At 49.4% G+C, this 15,175-nt stretch overlaps 5 protein-coding genes; 3 read left to right on the top strand and 2 right to left on the bottom strand.

The window, feature by feature from the left end:
- Positions 1–730: 730 nt before the first annotated feature.
- On the top strand, positions 731–3,099 carry FFUJ_00510 (uncharacterized protein; the record flags this gene model as incomplete). XM_023573212.1 has 5 exons in its annotated part: positions 731–734; positions 975–999; positions 1,229–1,307; positions 1,384–3,007; positions 3,059–3,099. The coding sequence occupies 5 exons, from the start codon at positions 731–733 to the stop codon at positions 3,097–3,099; spliced, it is 1,773 nt and encodes a 590-aa protein (XP_023425584.1).
- Positions 3,100–3,653: 554 nt separating this feature from the next.
- On the bottom strand, positions 3,654–5,459 carry FFUJ_00511 (uncharacterized protein; the record flags this gene model as incomplete). Its single annotated transcript, XM_023573211.1, has 1 exon — positions 3,654–5,459. One exon carries the CDS (start codon positions 5,457–5,459, stop codon positions 3,654–3,656), a length of 1,806 nt encoding a protein of 601 aa, XP_023424972.1.
- Positions 5,460–6,580: 1,121 nt separating this feature from the next.
- Positions 6,581–8,598, bottom strand: FFUJ_00512 (uncharacterized protein; the record flags this gene model as incomplete). XM_023573210.1 has 4 exons in its annotated part: positions 6,581–7,304; positions 7,328–7,344; positions 7,401–7,661; positions 7,711–8,598. 4 exons carry the CDS (start codon positions 8,596–8,598, stop codon positions 6,581–6,583), a joined length of 1,890 nt encoding a protein of 629 aa, XP_023424971.1.
- A 2,179-nt stretch (positions 8,599–10,777) lies between these two features.
- Positions 10,778–12,094, top strand: FFUJ_00513 (probable peroxisome assembly protein; the record flags this gene model as incomplete). The annotated part of the gene is made up of 1 exon (XM_023573209.1): positions 10,778–12,094. The coding sequence occupies one exon, from the start codon at positions 10,778–10,780 to the stop codon at positions 12,092–12,094; it is 1,317 nt and encodes a 438-aa protein (XP_023424970.1).
- A 704-nt stretch (positions 12,095–12,798) lies between these two features.
- On the top strand, positions 12,799–14,711 carry FFUJ_00514 (uncharacterized protein; the record flags this gene model as incomplete). XM_023573208.1 has 3 exons in its annotated part: positions 12,799–13,176; positions 13,230–14,092; positions 14,147–14,711. 3 exons carry the CDS (start codon positions 12,799–12,801, stop codon positions 14,709–14,711), a joined length of 1,806 nt encoding a protein of 601 aa, XP_023424969.1.
- Between the last annotated feature and the right edge of the window lie 464 nt (positions 14,712–15,175).

Below are 15,175 nucleotides of genomic sequence, written 5' to 3'. Positions count from 1 at the left end.
ACGCGCCACCAACGAAACTGCCCAAATTCACTCAATCGCTCAGTCACTCTCTCCACCCCCAACCCTGCCTGCCCTGCCATTCATCGAATCCAGTTTCCCAGTTCAGGACTCCCCCTCTCTTTTCGCGGCTCAGCAGGAGGCAGGAGACAGGACAGGACAGCCCAGGCAGGTAGGTTCACTGCACTTCAGTTCGTCACCCCCCAAAAACACTCACTCGCGCTTTCTCCCTTTCGTATTGCCTCTGCTTCCCCTTCTCCACCAGCCCGGCCACCCTATCCATCCACATCCGCTCCCTCCCGTGCCTGCCTGCCTGCCTCTTGCTTCTTTCTCTGGCTTGTCCTTCTGTTCTTCCTCACCCCAGCGGCGGCAGCCACAATCAGCGTCCGGCCCATTTCCACCCTCCGTCCTGGTTTCCCAACCCCAAGTCCAGGTCAAATCAAGTCCACCTTACTTACTCTCGCTTGATTCTCTCGCTCTTTCTCTCCCCCCAGGAACGCCAACTCGTTTGCTCTTACTTTTTTTACTCATTCTCATACTCAGTTTCAAGTCTCAATTCCAATTTTCACCAGATTCCTCCAAACGTCACTTCGTCCTCTCAAACTCGCCTAGCTACACCAGATAACTCATCATCGAATCCTCACTGTCACCCTGGGTCGTCACTTGGATTTTTGCGCCTTTGGTGCACGCCATATAATGCCTACGATTCCATGATTGAATATGTTTTAGAAGCATGTGTAAGTTATATCACTCTCTTTTCAACCAACCTTTGTCATAACCTCTTATTTCCTCTCTCCATCTCGTCTTACACTACATGGCGATTGATTCATTCATTCATTGATCCTACCCGTTCTCCCCGAAGGGCGTCTGTCCCTTTCCGTTCCGTTCCTGCTCATCCGCGCCTGCGGGTTCGAGGCCAAGAACCTCGCATCATACCCCAGTCTTGGCATCCCACGAACTGACATCAAATCGTCCAGCGCTCACCGAGATACGAAATGTCGTGTATGTCTTTACTCCATCCATTATGTCTCTTTACCTGCAATGTCGTTGTATTCTCGTGGCCGTTGTTCTCATCATTGTTGCTGGCGTGACATAACGACTACGCCGCTCTCGACTCCCCGCTTGCACCAACTCGGCAAACCACACGACATCGCCTACGACCCTTCGATCAGACGACGACACTCGCCTTGTTTGATCAAAAGCTGTGAACATTGCTAACCAATTTTATCAGCCTCCTATTCAGTAACCCAGTATGGAGCGGCGCCAGTACGGTCCCGTCGACAATCATCCGAAACCTCACGGCTCTTTCGGTGCGTTGATCCACTCCATTCCGTTGCGACGAGGCAACTACAATACTAGCCTAGCATTAACTGACCACACAAACAGTCCGACATAGCATATAAGGAGAGAATTTCCACCAACATTACCACACTAACCTCCACAAATGCCGACTCGTCTAATGGCCTTATCACCGGCCTTCTCTACGTCCCCGACCTCGACAACGATCGTGAGTGCGACCAGCAACAATACCAGTTTATTCCTCGAAATGTCACCCGCCGAGATAATCTCCCTCCTACCAATTACAACCTCATCGCTCTTGCGCCGTGGTTCAGCATCGACTGTACCCTAGCCTACCTTGCTTCTGCGCGTCTCGACCCCATTCGCGCTTTCATCTTTTACAAACCTAACAACTCGTCAAATCAACCGCAAGATGCGGACTCGCCTGTTTGGAATCTGGAAGATGGTGGAGCCTGGATGACCGTTAACAAATATCCGATTTACGCCATTTCTGGTCAAGAAGGCCAGAATATGATGCGACAACTCAGTTACTATTCAGGCAGCGTGGACGACATACCTTACGGCGAAAATATCAGCACACTATATGGCCCGAACCCGAAGGACTATGTCCGTATTTGGACCGAACTCAGCGTTCAGGACGAGTCTGATATTCCACCACTATGGGCGTTCTTCCTCATAGTGATTGGTGCCTTGCTTGCCATATTTGCATTCGTCTCGATAACAATGCACCTTGTTCAGCGAAGACGACGTATATCACTTCGAAAAAGAGTTGAATCTGGCGAAGTCGATCTTGAAGCCATGGGAATTAAACGCCTGACAGTACCTGCTACCCATATCACCAGCTTTCCTCTATTTACCTACAACGCGGACCCGGACTCGGCAGCGCCTCCTCCTACCCCATCATCTACACGACGCATGCGAAGTAGCCGAGGATTCGATCAACGCAGTATACGATCCGGTGCCAGTGTCCGGAGCAAACGATCCAATATCGGAGCCTCGGGCGACAACGCTGCTACTAATTTCCAACCTAGTTGCCACATCTGCCTCACCAATTTCGAACACCGAGTCACAATTATTCGGGAGCTTCCTTGCGGTCACATATTCCATCCCGAATGTATCGACGAGTTTTTGTCAAAGAACAGTTCTCTCTGTCCTATGTGCAAGCATTCGATGCTGCCCAGAGGTTACAGTCCAAGGATCACGAACGGAATGGTGCGTCGAGAACGTGCTCTGAGAAAATTACGTCAAAGAGTCGACCTCGAGGATTTGTCTGAGGAAGGTGATAACACAACGATGAAAGACTGGAGTAAACGACTATTCCGAACCTCACCGTCACCTTCACGGCCTTCCTCGTCGCCACTTGTTAATTTGAAGCTACCTAACTTCAGACGACAGCCTGCTACAAATACAGCAACAAATGATGAGGGACGAGTAGAATCGCCACCAGCATCGTCCACACCCGCACAATCCCAAGAACTAGAGCCAGAAGCAGAAGCAAACACCCGCCCACCAGCTCCAGCCCAGATTCCGAAGACAAGGAGACCCAGACCTCGACTTTTGAATATGCTCCCAACACAGCCAGAGAATTCCGAGTTGAATACGGATCCAACGCCAAGACGTGGAAGTCCTTCTTCGTTTGCTCGACAACGCATGCGTGAAATTGCAGCCAAGAACGCGCCTTTCGACGATCCGGACTCTCAAAGGGCGATATGTAAGTCGTTTATCTAAATGGACGTAAAGGCATAGACTAACGTGGTCACAGGGCTACGAGCACTCTCAAAAGTTTTCCCAGGCTATTTCTAATTCTGCTTTGATAAATATCATGGTCAGAAATCATCTCTTGCATTTGATGGGTCAGCATAGGTCAGGCGTTCATGTGATGGGCAGGGTTTTGGGATCTAGGCCGATCTGGTAAGGCCATTGATTATACGACTTTTTTCGGGTACATTGGTGCATTGGAAAGGCATTTAATGAGGCGTTGGTTGGATTTACGAGTATTGTATATACAGGGGCTCGTTGAGACGATAGGAGGTGCAGAGCAGTGGGCTAGCAATGGCATCCCATCTAATTACCTATGTGTTGTTCACAATATGCATCAATAAAGCATATATCCAAGCAATATACCATCACGATATGAAACAAAACGAATAGCACTATCACATGACCAAGATTTTTATATTGTAGATCAGACTATCGAGTGTTTTCAAGTAGTAGCTATTCCCCTGCATGCACCAATATATATTTGAAGGGTCGAATCGTTCATATTTCTCGGTCTAGGTACGCTCCAAACGCCAAACATAATCCAAGTCCAATGATCCAAAGTTCCTAGGTTCTGGTATATGGTCATAATGCACTGTTCAATTCCCTTCGCCACGCTTTCCTTTACCCTCCAGCAACGGCTCATTACGGACTCCGCCTCTAGCAAGTGCATCTCGAACGCGATCATTCTCGGCAGCACGAATTCTGCTTCTTGCATCCTCCAGACGTTCGACGCCTCGATCAATAGTCTCAATATGCACGCTCAGAGGGATTGGGGGTCCACTACCAATACCATTGCGGAGCACCTCAGGCTCAGCGACACGGTCACGCAAATCGCCGAGACCGGCTTGAATGCTCTCGAGTTCGAGGATAAGCGCGTTGACCTGTGCAACTGCTGAAGAGCGCTGTGCATCAACCTGGCGCAGAAGAGCCAGTTGGCGGGAGAGGCTATTGAGTTGGTTCGAGTTTGCGCCGACAAGTGTCCAGATATTCCAGAGGACGTTTTCACGACGAGATGCTGTATCGGCAGAGGAGCGAGAACTGATGTCGTAGATGAGCATCAGATGATCCTCGGCTTTTGTAAGCAGGCGCAGAACGGCCTGCGCTTCAAGGATAAGGGTCGCGATACGATCCGAGACAAGAGCCGTATGTTCAATATACTTGTCTAGGAGAACTCGCTCGTTGAAAATATGATCTGTAGTTGGCTGGAATGGGTGAAAGAGCCACGACGCCCAGCCAAGAATAGGTGAAGGTGAGGAAAGCGACTTCCCATCGTCTGTTTCTGGGGATAGAGTGTCGAGATAACGAGATGTCCAGCGATTGATGCTTATGACAGCATCAACAGCAGAGCCAACATGGGTGTTGAACTTCTGCAAGTCCGAAGACGTCTGCCTCGCCGTGTCGATGTAACCGTCGAACTCAAACAGCAACTCATCGCGAGCTTGTAGATCGCTGTGTCGCACAAGGCTGCGTAAATCTCGGATGGCCGTTTCGGATCTTTTCATCTCGAATGGGAGCGAGACACCATCAGAGCTCTTTTCAAGAACTTGCTCGAACTTTGACTGCACATTCATGAGATCATCGAACTCAACGGGTGAGCCATCACCTCCAGCAGGTACTATCGTATCCAGAGAAGGACAGAACGGAAGATTCAGTAGCGATGCGCCCGGGATACGGCAAAGAGGAGATAGGGATGCGGCGATAGAGCGAGTTGCCATGTTCTGTGCAATAATAAGACCACCAAAGCAAAGATAGATAGCCAGTAGAATCGCAAAAGGTTTCTGAGCGTAGCGGAATGCTAGCCCGATAACGTTGAGAAACCATCCAAGTGTGTTGTATATCGCTGCTGGGACGCTTTGAGCGATTTGATTTCCAACTGTTGGCGGTGGCTGTTCGCGGTATTGGCGGCGATGATATTCATCCTCGGTCTCATATCTTGCGCGCGCATTCCTCTGCTTAGGAGGACTCGAATGTGGTGGATTTCCTCTTCTCCTCACGCCTTCATTGCCACCATATCCTATTCCCAGTCCTCTTATCGTGCGCTCACTCCTACTACTGCTCTCACTCGCAGTATCGATGCGCGGCATGTGAAATTCTGGATCGGGTGATCGAAAGACTCGCTCTCCGCTAGCGCTCACACTTGCGCGCGAAAGACTCGGCCTGAACGGCTCTCGTAGAATGACCTGCTCGTCGTCTGGGTCTGCCCCAAAATCGCGAATGCTGTCCTGCGATGCGAAGCTAAGATTTCCTTGGGAAAACGGTTGTGAGGGTACGTTGCCGGAGGATGTAGGTGGTGATGATTCCCCAAGCGATGGGAGGATACTTGTGTCGAAACTGTCGTTCTCCCCTTCAACAAAGCGCCACGAGTCCTCGGGTCGAAGCTCACGCTGGCGCGAAGATCCCATGTTGTTCACCCTCGGCGCTCGAGTATGGCAGAGTCGCACACGAGCAGACGTTAAGGTCACGTCACCTCAGTTCAAGAAGTATACGAACTCGGCGTCCGGTCGCATCAGATAAGCGAGATGTATGGTGAAAGTGCCGTGTTTATAGTGTAGAATGTGAGATAACAATATGCGCCAAGTTAGATCGTGAAGCGCTGACTGGCGGCGCCCTTAGCGTAGGCAGGCGGAAGTTTTAGGAGCGGTGAGTCATCGGCAGTTGTGATGATCATTCACGGTGATTATCGACGGGAGTGCGCTTGATGTGCCAGGTCGTGAATGGGCGTCAAAATGAGGTTGAGGTTGTTAGGTTGTTGTCTTTATAAATGATGTAAGAGCAAGGTATGGTAGGCGAGGCGGCAAATGGACCTACACGGCCTAGGTACCCACCAAGTCATAAGGTACCTGCGGGGAAGGACAAGGACACTGGGGATGGAAGGAAAGGTAGATGATACTGAAGTTTAATATTTATTACACTACCTTTAACTCAGCTTCTTAGTTCAATTAACTCTATATTTAAGATTATGTTTGATATAAATTACAGTCCGCGGTTTGTTATGGCCTGTACTGATCAATCGATACCAGAAGACTACTACTAGCTTCTATCTTATCACCAAGTACCTATATTGTCGACCCTTGTCGCGCTGCCTAGCGCCGGTCAATAGTGGGGACATATAGAGGCTGACCGAGACCTTGTGGCCAATTTATTTTAAGTCTAGGGTATCAACGGTCACCATCTTAATTAGACGTCAATAAATAATAACCAACACCAACTTCTTTCCGGCTGTCAATTTACCAAGGCATTCATGGATATTACCGAATTTTCCTCGGTGGTCAAGTTTACTGTTTTTAGAAGCTACAATATTGCCAATTGAGCCCAAAAACATCCAGGTATTCGAGCCCCTTAGACAAAATTGACCAAGCAAGCATTTAAGCGTAAACCGACCTTCCACATCTCGACTATATCTCTTTTGTATCATCAATTTGGACGAGACTTAAGAATCCGGGTTAAATTCGCTAGCATTTCTCCTCCAGAGCAGGTCAAACTATTATCTAGTTATGTACATCCAACCAAGGACACATTGTCGTCACTTCTCTACTTTCACAGGAACTAAGCCTCCCGCCGGCTTGCCACCAAAACACCCTGCTTCCAAGTAAATATTCGAAACTGAACTTCCTGTTTCGGCTGTCATATCCGGGGCTGTCATGTCTTCGCCAGGAGCTTGAGTTAGATTTCCTACCCAAGCCACGTCTCTCGTCTCTGGCTCACATTGTAGCGAGTATGATGGCAGCCCCGACCAACCACCCATATGCTCTATTGTGGACGACCTGAGCCAGAGAGACTCTCCTTCGGCTGTAGACGTAGGCCTATCACCAAATGCCGAGATAGCTTGAGAAAGTTCCATATACGCATGCTCATGACCACCTCTGCCCAGTGTCTCCATGAAAATGTCAGACAACACCTTCGACCTGGGCCAAAATTCCCCAGACTTTTTCAGGAACTCTGCCAGATACAAAAATCTGGATCTGTAATCTGGCTGCCCTGCACAGTGGAGCACAGCATGACACAAAGGCGAGGCTGCTTGTTCCAAATCAAGTAGGCATGAAGGGGAGAACTTCTCTGGTACAAGCTGAGAGCCAAGAAGAGCCATCAGACGCAACGGTGCTTGGAGAGCCAGTGGCGACTGAGCGTTGTGTTCTGTAGCAACACTGTGAAGTAATGAAGCCGCGTAATGTTCATCCCAGTGCCCGTAGAGATGGGCCTGCATCCGGATCTCGAATCTTTGGAAAGATTTAGCCTTTTGGAAACGACTTTTTAGGGAGTAGTGACTTACCCAAAAGAGAACACCAACTGCAAGATAAACTGTGAGTAGCCGAACTAGCTCCTGAACGAGTCAAAGAACTTACCGCATGATATAGGATCATATCAAGCATACCATCTTCCCCAACGTGATATTTCTTCCAGTCATTGATTCTAAATCGCCAGGAATCGATACGCTGACTTGCATACTTGAGGTTGTACCGGGCTGCCTGGCTATAATCATGAAGAAACGGGGCCACATGAATATCGTATATGCGAATAAGATCAACGAAGTAGGCCCAAGAAGAGTACTCGCGAGAGAGGCCGAGGCGATCGTACTCTTCAAGAGTTATTGGGGCTGGAATATTCTAATGGAAAGTCAGCGTGAAGTGGCTACCTCGAACGAGAAATACGTACACAGGCCTGGTAGTCCCAATCCTCACATGGAAGTCCTACCACCAAACTGGGCCCACGAGGGTAGAGTGTTGAATGATACTGATTCTGTCGCAAACCAAGCAACATCTCGTGGGTATATAATCCCCAATATGCCCGGCGGCATGATTCAGCGAGGACTGGATCTGTTTCTCCCTCCGCGAACTCCTTGCTCTGAAGTCCCATACAAGAAGCCAGCGCCCAGGCTTTGTTGAACATACTTTGGCCAACATTAAAATGCAGTTTCCCGAACGCTGTGACAGAAAGACACAGAAGTGCCTGAACAGACCAGATTGTTAAGGAGAGGGTGCCATGCGACATCTGGTAGGCATTCTGTTGTAGCTGTGTGTTGTCGACCTTGTCCAAGTAAAGAGACCCAATGTAGGTAACTGTGGCAACGGAGAAACGCAAGTTTTCTGGTTGCGTTTTGCAGAGATCCTCCAGTTTCTTTCTTGGGGGTAGCCAAGAGTGGGCGACGTGAAAGTTGTTGTAGTAGAGGTCGAATGGATGTATAGTACTGCAAGGTGTGGAAGGTATCATTTGAGGGAAGGGAATGCCGGGCCCAGCAAGGCCTGGCAACGGTGTGCTCTCTGCAGTGTCATCTTGATCGTTCAAAAAAGCTTCTCCTTTCTTCATACTTGTCTTCTTTGTGTTTTGGAACCCTCGACGTGACTTGGTATAATGACACAGTTTGCCTTCTTTGCATCGAGTGCATGTCTCCCGGACCCCATCGCACCTTAAATGCTTAGAACGGCAAGGATCGCAAGCTGAAGAGACACGCTTCTGGGTTTTTGAGGTTCCCGTACTAACTTGTTTCTGACTCGAGTTGAGTTCAACCCCAGGTGAAACTTCGTCTCGTGGTGAACTTGCCATAGTTTGATCGACGAACCGGGCCTTGCAAGTGATGGCGAAAGGAGATCTCAAGACACCGTACAGTTTCGCTTTGTTGGCAAACACCAATGGTAGGGCCCAACAGGTAGGCTAGAATCTATAAAGGATGTGTTTTGGCACCAAACTAAGCTTGTTTGTCAAGAACCAACAGGTTGGACAGGTTTTGTGGCAAGTGCCGGAGCCATGGAATATATGCACGCATAGTAAGGAATTAGAAATGGAAAGAGGTGGATGGAACTACGAGGTCAATACAAATACATGGTACAGGTGCAACATTGTGGAGGCGTAGGGCAGAGAAGATGGTCGTCAGGCTTAAACAAAAGCAAATGATCCAACGCATCATGATTGGAAGAGGTGGGTAGTTGAGTTAGATTCAAATCTCAGAAGCATGTTGCAATACCTGACTCCTCCAGTCATGTTCGCCCAGGGAGGTATGTGGCGTGGATATATGTTCCCACTCAAGGACCAGGTAGAGGGAAGATCTGTCAGAAAACGGCCGCCTGCATCTCCATTTCGGCCATTATCCATTGGTAGTTATGGCAGCTGTGACTCAAGTGACCATGTTATTGGTCTCACGTTGTTAGGTTCGCATATCAAGAGAGTGAAGAGAGGTCAAGAATGGGCCGCTCCCGACTCGATGATGGCAACTCTGACACGAGAACCGGGTTGCTGGTGCTTCTAGCACTCGGGGATTTTCACAGAGACATACCAGACGGCGTACACGTGTTGTTCGATTATGCGTTGAAGGGTTGTCGTTAAAGTGAAGTCTAACCAGCAAAGGCAGGCTAGTCTATACTGTTGGATAGCTCTTGAACCGCCGCTCGGAGCGGGCCTTTCAAGGCTCCCGTCTCTCTTAAGACAGTAGGCAATATACATAGTCACAAGAGCAGCCACTGTCTCATCAGCTAGCAACCCGAGCTCTGATTTTTTGAATGGTATCCACAGAGGAGGAGATGTTTGGTCGCCGGCTGGAGGATTCACGTTTCTGACGTGTAAGAGGTCAACAAAAGAGTCGTGATGCAGATGCAACTGCAGCACAGCCAATATAAAAATTGCCAAAGGAACTCTGTGTAACACAGTGCCCATGTAGCTAGTCGTCAGTCCCAGCTCCCAGGTGTCTGGGACATACTTGGCAGATTTCAGCTATGGATGTACATATGTTTGAGGCTTGACCAGCGACCAGCAATCAATGGCGCTATGATATCTCCGATAGCCCTGTATGCAACCAGTAAGTGTGGCTTATCTTTCTCAGAGCCTGCTTAACGTTTAGTTTATCGACAATTTGTGATGCTCTAAGAACGAAGTGTCTCCGAGTTTCATGATTTGATGGAATCGGCCGAAGTTTGTTGGAGGAAATGTGCTTTCTGGAGGCACAGAAGTTTGGAGGCGGCTTGGGACGAGTTGAGCCGCACTTGCCATCTCAAGTTCTGTGTAAGGTAACTGCCATTCGAGCTATGACACCCTCTCCTCATTGGAGCAAGGGGGGAAAGAGAGGGTCCCGGCTTATGGCCCAGCCCCAGACGGGGACAGAGAGAGACACGCACAGTGGCTAAGGTAGGTTAGTATATAGGTAGGAATCCAAGCCAGCAAAAAGACTTCGGTAAATTCAGTATAAATTCAGGAGACCCTAGGCTAGTTAGTTTTGGCAACTCGCCGCAAGGTCAGAGGTTATCTCGCTCTCTGAAGAGTGGAAACAAGCGCCAAAGCAAGTCTCAATGAGCAAGGAGTAAGACAAGCGCGTGAAAATAAAAAGTCCCGTCCTCTACGGAGTACTCTTTTACGAGCAGGTACCTAGACTATGGGCCTGGGCAGAGGCACAAGGGAGGAACATGCACGCACGGTATGGTAAAGTAGCCGACAAGGCCTACCTAGGCACTGTAACACCTCGGCTCGGCTTCTGCTCAACAACCCCCGGCCCTGGCGTCATGGGGGGATTTTAGCATGGGCCCGCACAATCCCCAGATGAGATCCAATGCGATGCGCCGAGACGAGCTGAATGAACTGCGTGCTTCCTTTTTGCTTTTATCACCTACAACAAACGAATGCTCGCTCTACCCAGCTGTAACCGGACCAACCCACCACCAAATCGACCGATAGACTCCCAATCAAATACCCGAAACTCAACCAACGCCCTCATCTTCATGCGCATGCACCAGGTCAAATGACCGACTCGAGCTTCGTCCAAGCCCAACGCCGCGTCGCTGCGCGTCGCCAAACCCGTGAGGCCGAAGCTACTGCTCGCATCGCTGCACATCGGCAATCTTCTCGACCTAGAGCCAACCTCGAGCGCTTACCTTACCCCCTGAATCGCATAGGATCTGCGTGGGATGCTGTGTCGACAAGGGAGGGCACGCGCCCGGCATTTCGAGTAGGACAAGTCGATGCCGAACTACTCGATGTAGAGCTCTTGGACATTCTCAAGGACCAGGTTTGCGAGGGTCTCAAATATTTTGGTGGAGGGCATCTGCATGATGACTGGTCAGCCGAGATTATGTTGGCTCTGAGGGCGGTGCTTTTCAAGCTCACTGTCTGGGACCACGATGCCACATACGGAGCGGCTCTCCAAAACCTCAAATATACTGACGCCAGAAACGATGGGCTTATACTCAAAGCACCCTCAAAGGTGCAGAAATCACTCTATGGACTTGTCACAGTATTTGGAAACTATGCTTGGACGAGATGGGAGGACTGGCTTCTGGATCATGACGATGGTTACGACGAGCCAAGTCCCCGAGTAAAGCGACTATCGAAACTGACATCTACCCTCTCAACTGTTCACTCGGCAGCGGCATGTGTCTCATTTCTAGTCTTCTTACTGCATGGACGGTACCGAACCCTCCTTGATAGAATTCTCAGAATGAGACTTGCGCCACCCACAAGCCAAGTAAGCAGAGAGGTCTCATTCGAGTATCTCAACAGGCAGCTTGTCTGGCATGCCTTCACCGAGTTTTTGCTTTTCGTACTGCCCCTGATCGGCATCCAGCGATGGCGACGCTGGCTGACCAGGACATGGCGGAAAACAAAAGACATTATCAGAACGGGGCCTCAGGAAGAGGGCAAGGCCAATGGTGAATACGCATTCCTCCCTGAGAGAACATGCGCAATTTGCTACCAGGACCAGAATACTGCAACTTCTGAGAACGAAGTGATGGCAGCAGCAGCATCCAGTGGTGTTATTGGCTCAGCCCAGACAGACATAACCAACCCATATGAGACAATACCTTGTGGGTGTGTATACTGTTTCGTCTGCTTGGCTACTCGATTGGAGAGAGAAGAGGGCGAGGGCTGGACCTGTCTGCGTTGCGGTGAGCATGTCAATGAATGCAAGCCTTGGAGTGGTGACTTGGTTGAGCCGTCTGCAAAGCATGCTTCAGCCAAGACGGTGGCTTTCTCAGATGATATTACTGGGGGTGTGCTTGTAGAGGAGCAGGAGGATGATGAATCGTTCGTAGAGAGTCTGAGTACAGCCTCAGAGTGAGGGGTTATGGGAAGCGTTGATCTGCGGCGTTAATGGATATGTATGGATAGTTATATTTTGTAATATGAAGCGCAGCGAATGCGGTGTTGTTCCACTTTCTTCCATTTCTCATTACCAAGTTCTCCCACTCATAGTGCCACCGATAAAGGGTGTAGTAGTCGCTGCTACCTTGACTGCATTTACTGCCTCGAAGCCCTTAGAAAGGTATGCTTATGCGCTAGGAAAGCAAAGAAAACTCTTGATTAAGGAGTGACTGGATGAAAAAACGTAAAAAGATTTGGATTTTATGAAAGAGAATCTAAGCTGAAAGTCCACCCCAAGCTCTTTAAAAAGACCTGAAGGGACCCTGAAATGGCCAGCCCACATTTTCATCCTCTGAAGGCCACTAACAAGGGTAGCGCGTCATAGCAGGGGAGATGGAACCTTGGACCCCTGTTCTATTCCTACCATTGTCAGCCGAGATACGGACCAACATCAGCCCAATCTAATGCTTGGACAAAACAACACCAACTTCCAAATTCACGATACCGACATTTCAACATAATCATTCTTCTAATACTCGACGAATCCAATTACCGTGCCTTGGAGAACCCGAGACGCAATCCATCGACTTACTATACAGAATACGCCATAATATATAATCGAAGCCTTTCAATGTAGCCCGATATCACAACTCGATTACACCGACTCCCTCCCTTCATCCCATGCCCAGCTTCTTCCAGTTCACGCAGGGCACCGAGTCGCACGTCCGACCCAACGACTCGGCCCCTCTACTAGGCCGCTTCCGCGCTGTTCCTCCGCGTCCTGGCGTGGTATCTCGAAGGCGCAGTCAACTTGGCCTCTTGTCGAATACCGCAGACAACAGAGGCAGCGTACATATACTCGGATACGGTGCATTTTCTGCAGATGACGACGATACGGACAGTGATTATGACCTTGAGGATGATAGGAGCTTGTGGCAACGTCTTTGGCAACGATGGGTGTTGGATATTTGGGTTGATCCGAGACAGTCGGCGGTGAAGAGGGTCGTTGATAAGTGGTGGAGCCGGTATGCATTTTTGGTGTTGATGCCGGCCTTGTTGGTATGTGCTGGAGCTCCAATGAAACTACAAAGAACCAACTGACTCAAGAACAGGCTGTGGCGTGGTGTTCTATACCTTTTCCTCAGTATAGAATTCCCGACGACCATATCGGTGATGGGGACGAGGATAGACTCCCCGACGGATCTAAGACGCCTGGTCACGGAGCTGCTCGAGTCCAGGTCAACTTTTGGTTCTTTCTATTCGTCTACTATGGTTTCTACAACCTTACTGCTCTTATCTGGATCACAAAGGTGTTCAACCTTTACAGCCTCAACTGGTGGCCCCAATCTTTGGGTTTCCCGCTTACCGTCTCACTCATCGCCATCTTGTCCATTGCCGTCCCCATACCCATGTACTACAATGACAAGGCGCGTTATTTGCTCGTACACAATACAGCATGGATTTCATGGACCTTCATCATCATGGCCTTGCCTGTCACGATCGCCTTTATCATCCTCACGACTAATGAGCGGCACATCGGGCTTCGTCACTCGCTATCAGAAACTCAACGCATCTTTACCACATCCTGGTGGACCGGAGAGCCAGACACGTTCAACGGTAGGGACCGTCGGCGCCGGAATGTCACGGCTGATCTATTCGACGCCGACGCAACTCAAGTTGAACCCGAGCTGAGGCCACAGGGCGTTAGGATGCGCCGACTGTGGTTGCCAGCAAGCTTTGTACGATTCTTATGGTTCTGCGTTGCTCTGTTTATTGGCCTCATGGCATACGTGATCGGAGAGGCATACGCAGAGATTTACCTCCGAACCTTACCGCACAATAACTTGGAGACAGTAGTGTATGTCTATGGCTGGGTAGCAACGGTGCACCTCCTGGACGCGCTGAGCGGCTGGGTGCTAGGAATTCGAGAGGGTGAGCGTGTTGGAAGTTATCCTTTGAGCTGGATCTTTAAACTGTAAGCCTCGATCGGTGCAAATACTATTGTTTCCACTGCTGACACCACAGCCAGATACTTCATGTTGACCTACCAGATGTACGTTCGTGCGCTATATGCACGACTGCGTTCACCACAACAATTCATAACCCTTCAGATCTTGTCATCAACAGGTCTGGTTGTCATCACACCCATCATGATGACCTCCTTTGTGCACAAGCTCTTGACAATTCTTGGGCTGAACTCGCAAAGCTTTGGTTCATACCAAAAGCTCCAGACCCGCAATGTCTTTATCCGCTTTCTTGCCGAAAACGTCTCAATGGTTGCATTCCTTGGAAGTATTCTAGTACTGCACTTTGGAGCCAACAAAGACGTTTACCCATATTTCGCTTTCGATACGGAGGGAGAGGACTACAATTTTGGCCTCACTTTCTACGCCTCATCGGTAACCTGGGCGTGTGAGTTGGTAGCGAGCCTCGCCGTGCGAGGACTCATCCGACTATTCTTCCAAATCGATGTAGGCCTGGAGGGGAAGCTGGACTTGGCTGTCTGGCCAGAGTTGATGCCAACCTGTGTGGCAGTCATGCTGCACGTGCTGCAGAACATGCTATTTTCCATCATTCGACTACAATTTCAGTGAGTGGAGAAAGGATCTACTATGGTCTGGTGTGAGTGAGGACCGACAATCCAGGGGCTATTTTTCATAAAGGATTGATGAGTGAGAGGGTCGGAACGGCCCGAGAAAGGTTGCCGAGAGGTGCCGCCATTGAGATGGTGCACCCATTGACATTCGCACCCGCGCAACGAACATGAGTTGGGATGTTTGGCCTCTGCTTTGCTTTTTCTGTTTTTGTCACTATTAAATCTGTGAGTCGTTGTCTTGAGCTGTCTTTCACTGGAGCGACTTCTTTTGCATACTTTGCGATGGCCTTGGACTGGGGAAGTTGTGCTCTTGATCCAAGTTGATACCCATTAGAACGTTTCTAGAGAGTTTTGATACGTTTCATCTTTGTTACAACGCATTAGATACCACATACTGTTTGCCGACACGTTAGTCATTGCCGTTAATAGCAATTCCGAGTTGTAACTTCTGAAGTGGACCGA

Source organism: Fusarium fujikuroi, chromosome FFUJ_chr01 (genome assembly GCF_900079805.1).
Source record: "Fusarium fujikuroi IMI 58289 draft genome, chromosome FFUJ_chr01".
NCBI classification, from domain to species: Eukaryota; Fungi; Ascomycota; class Sordariomycetes; order Hypocreales; family Nectriaceae; genus Fusarium; species Fusarium fujikuroi.
Note: the sequence above shows the minus strand (reverse complement) of the source record. Positions and strands in the feature narration are given on the sequence as shown.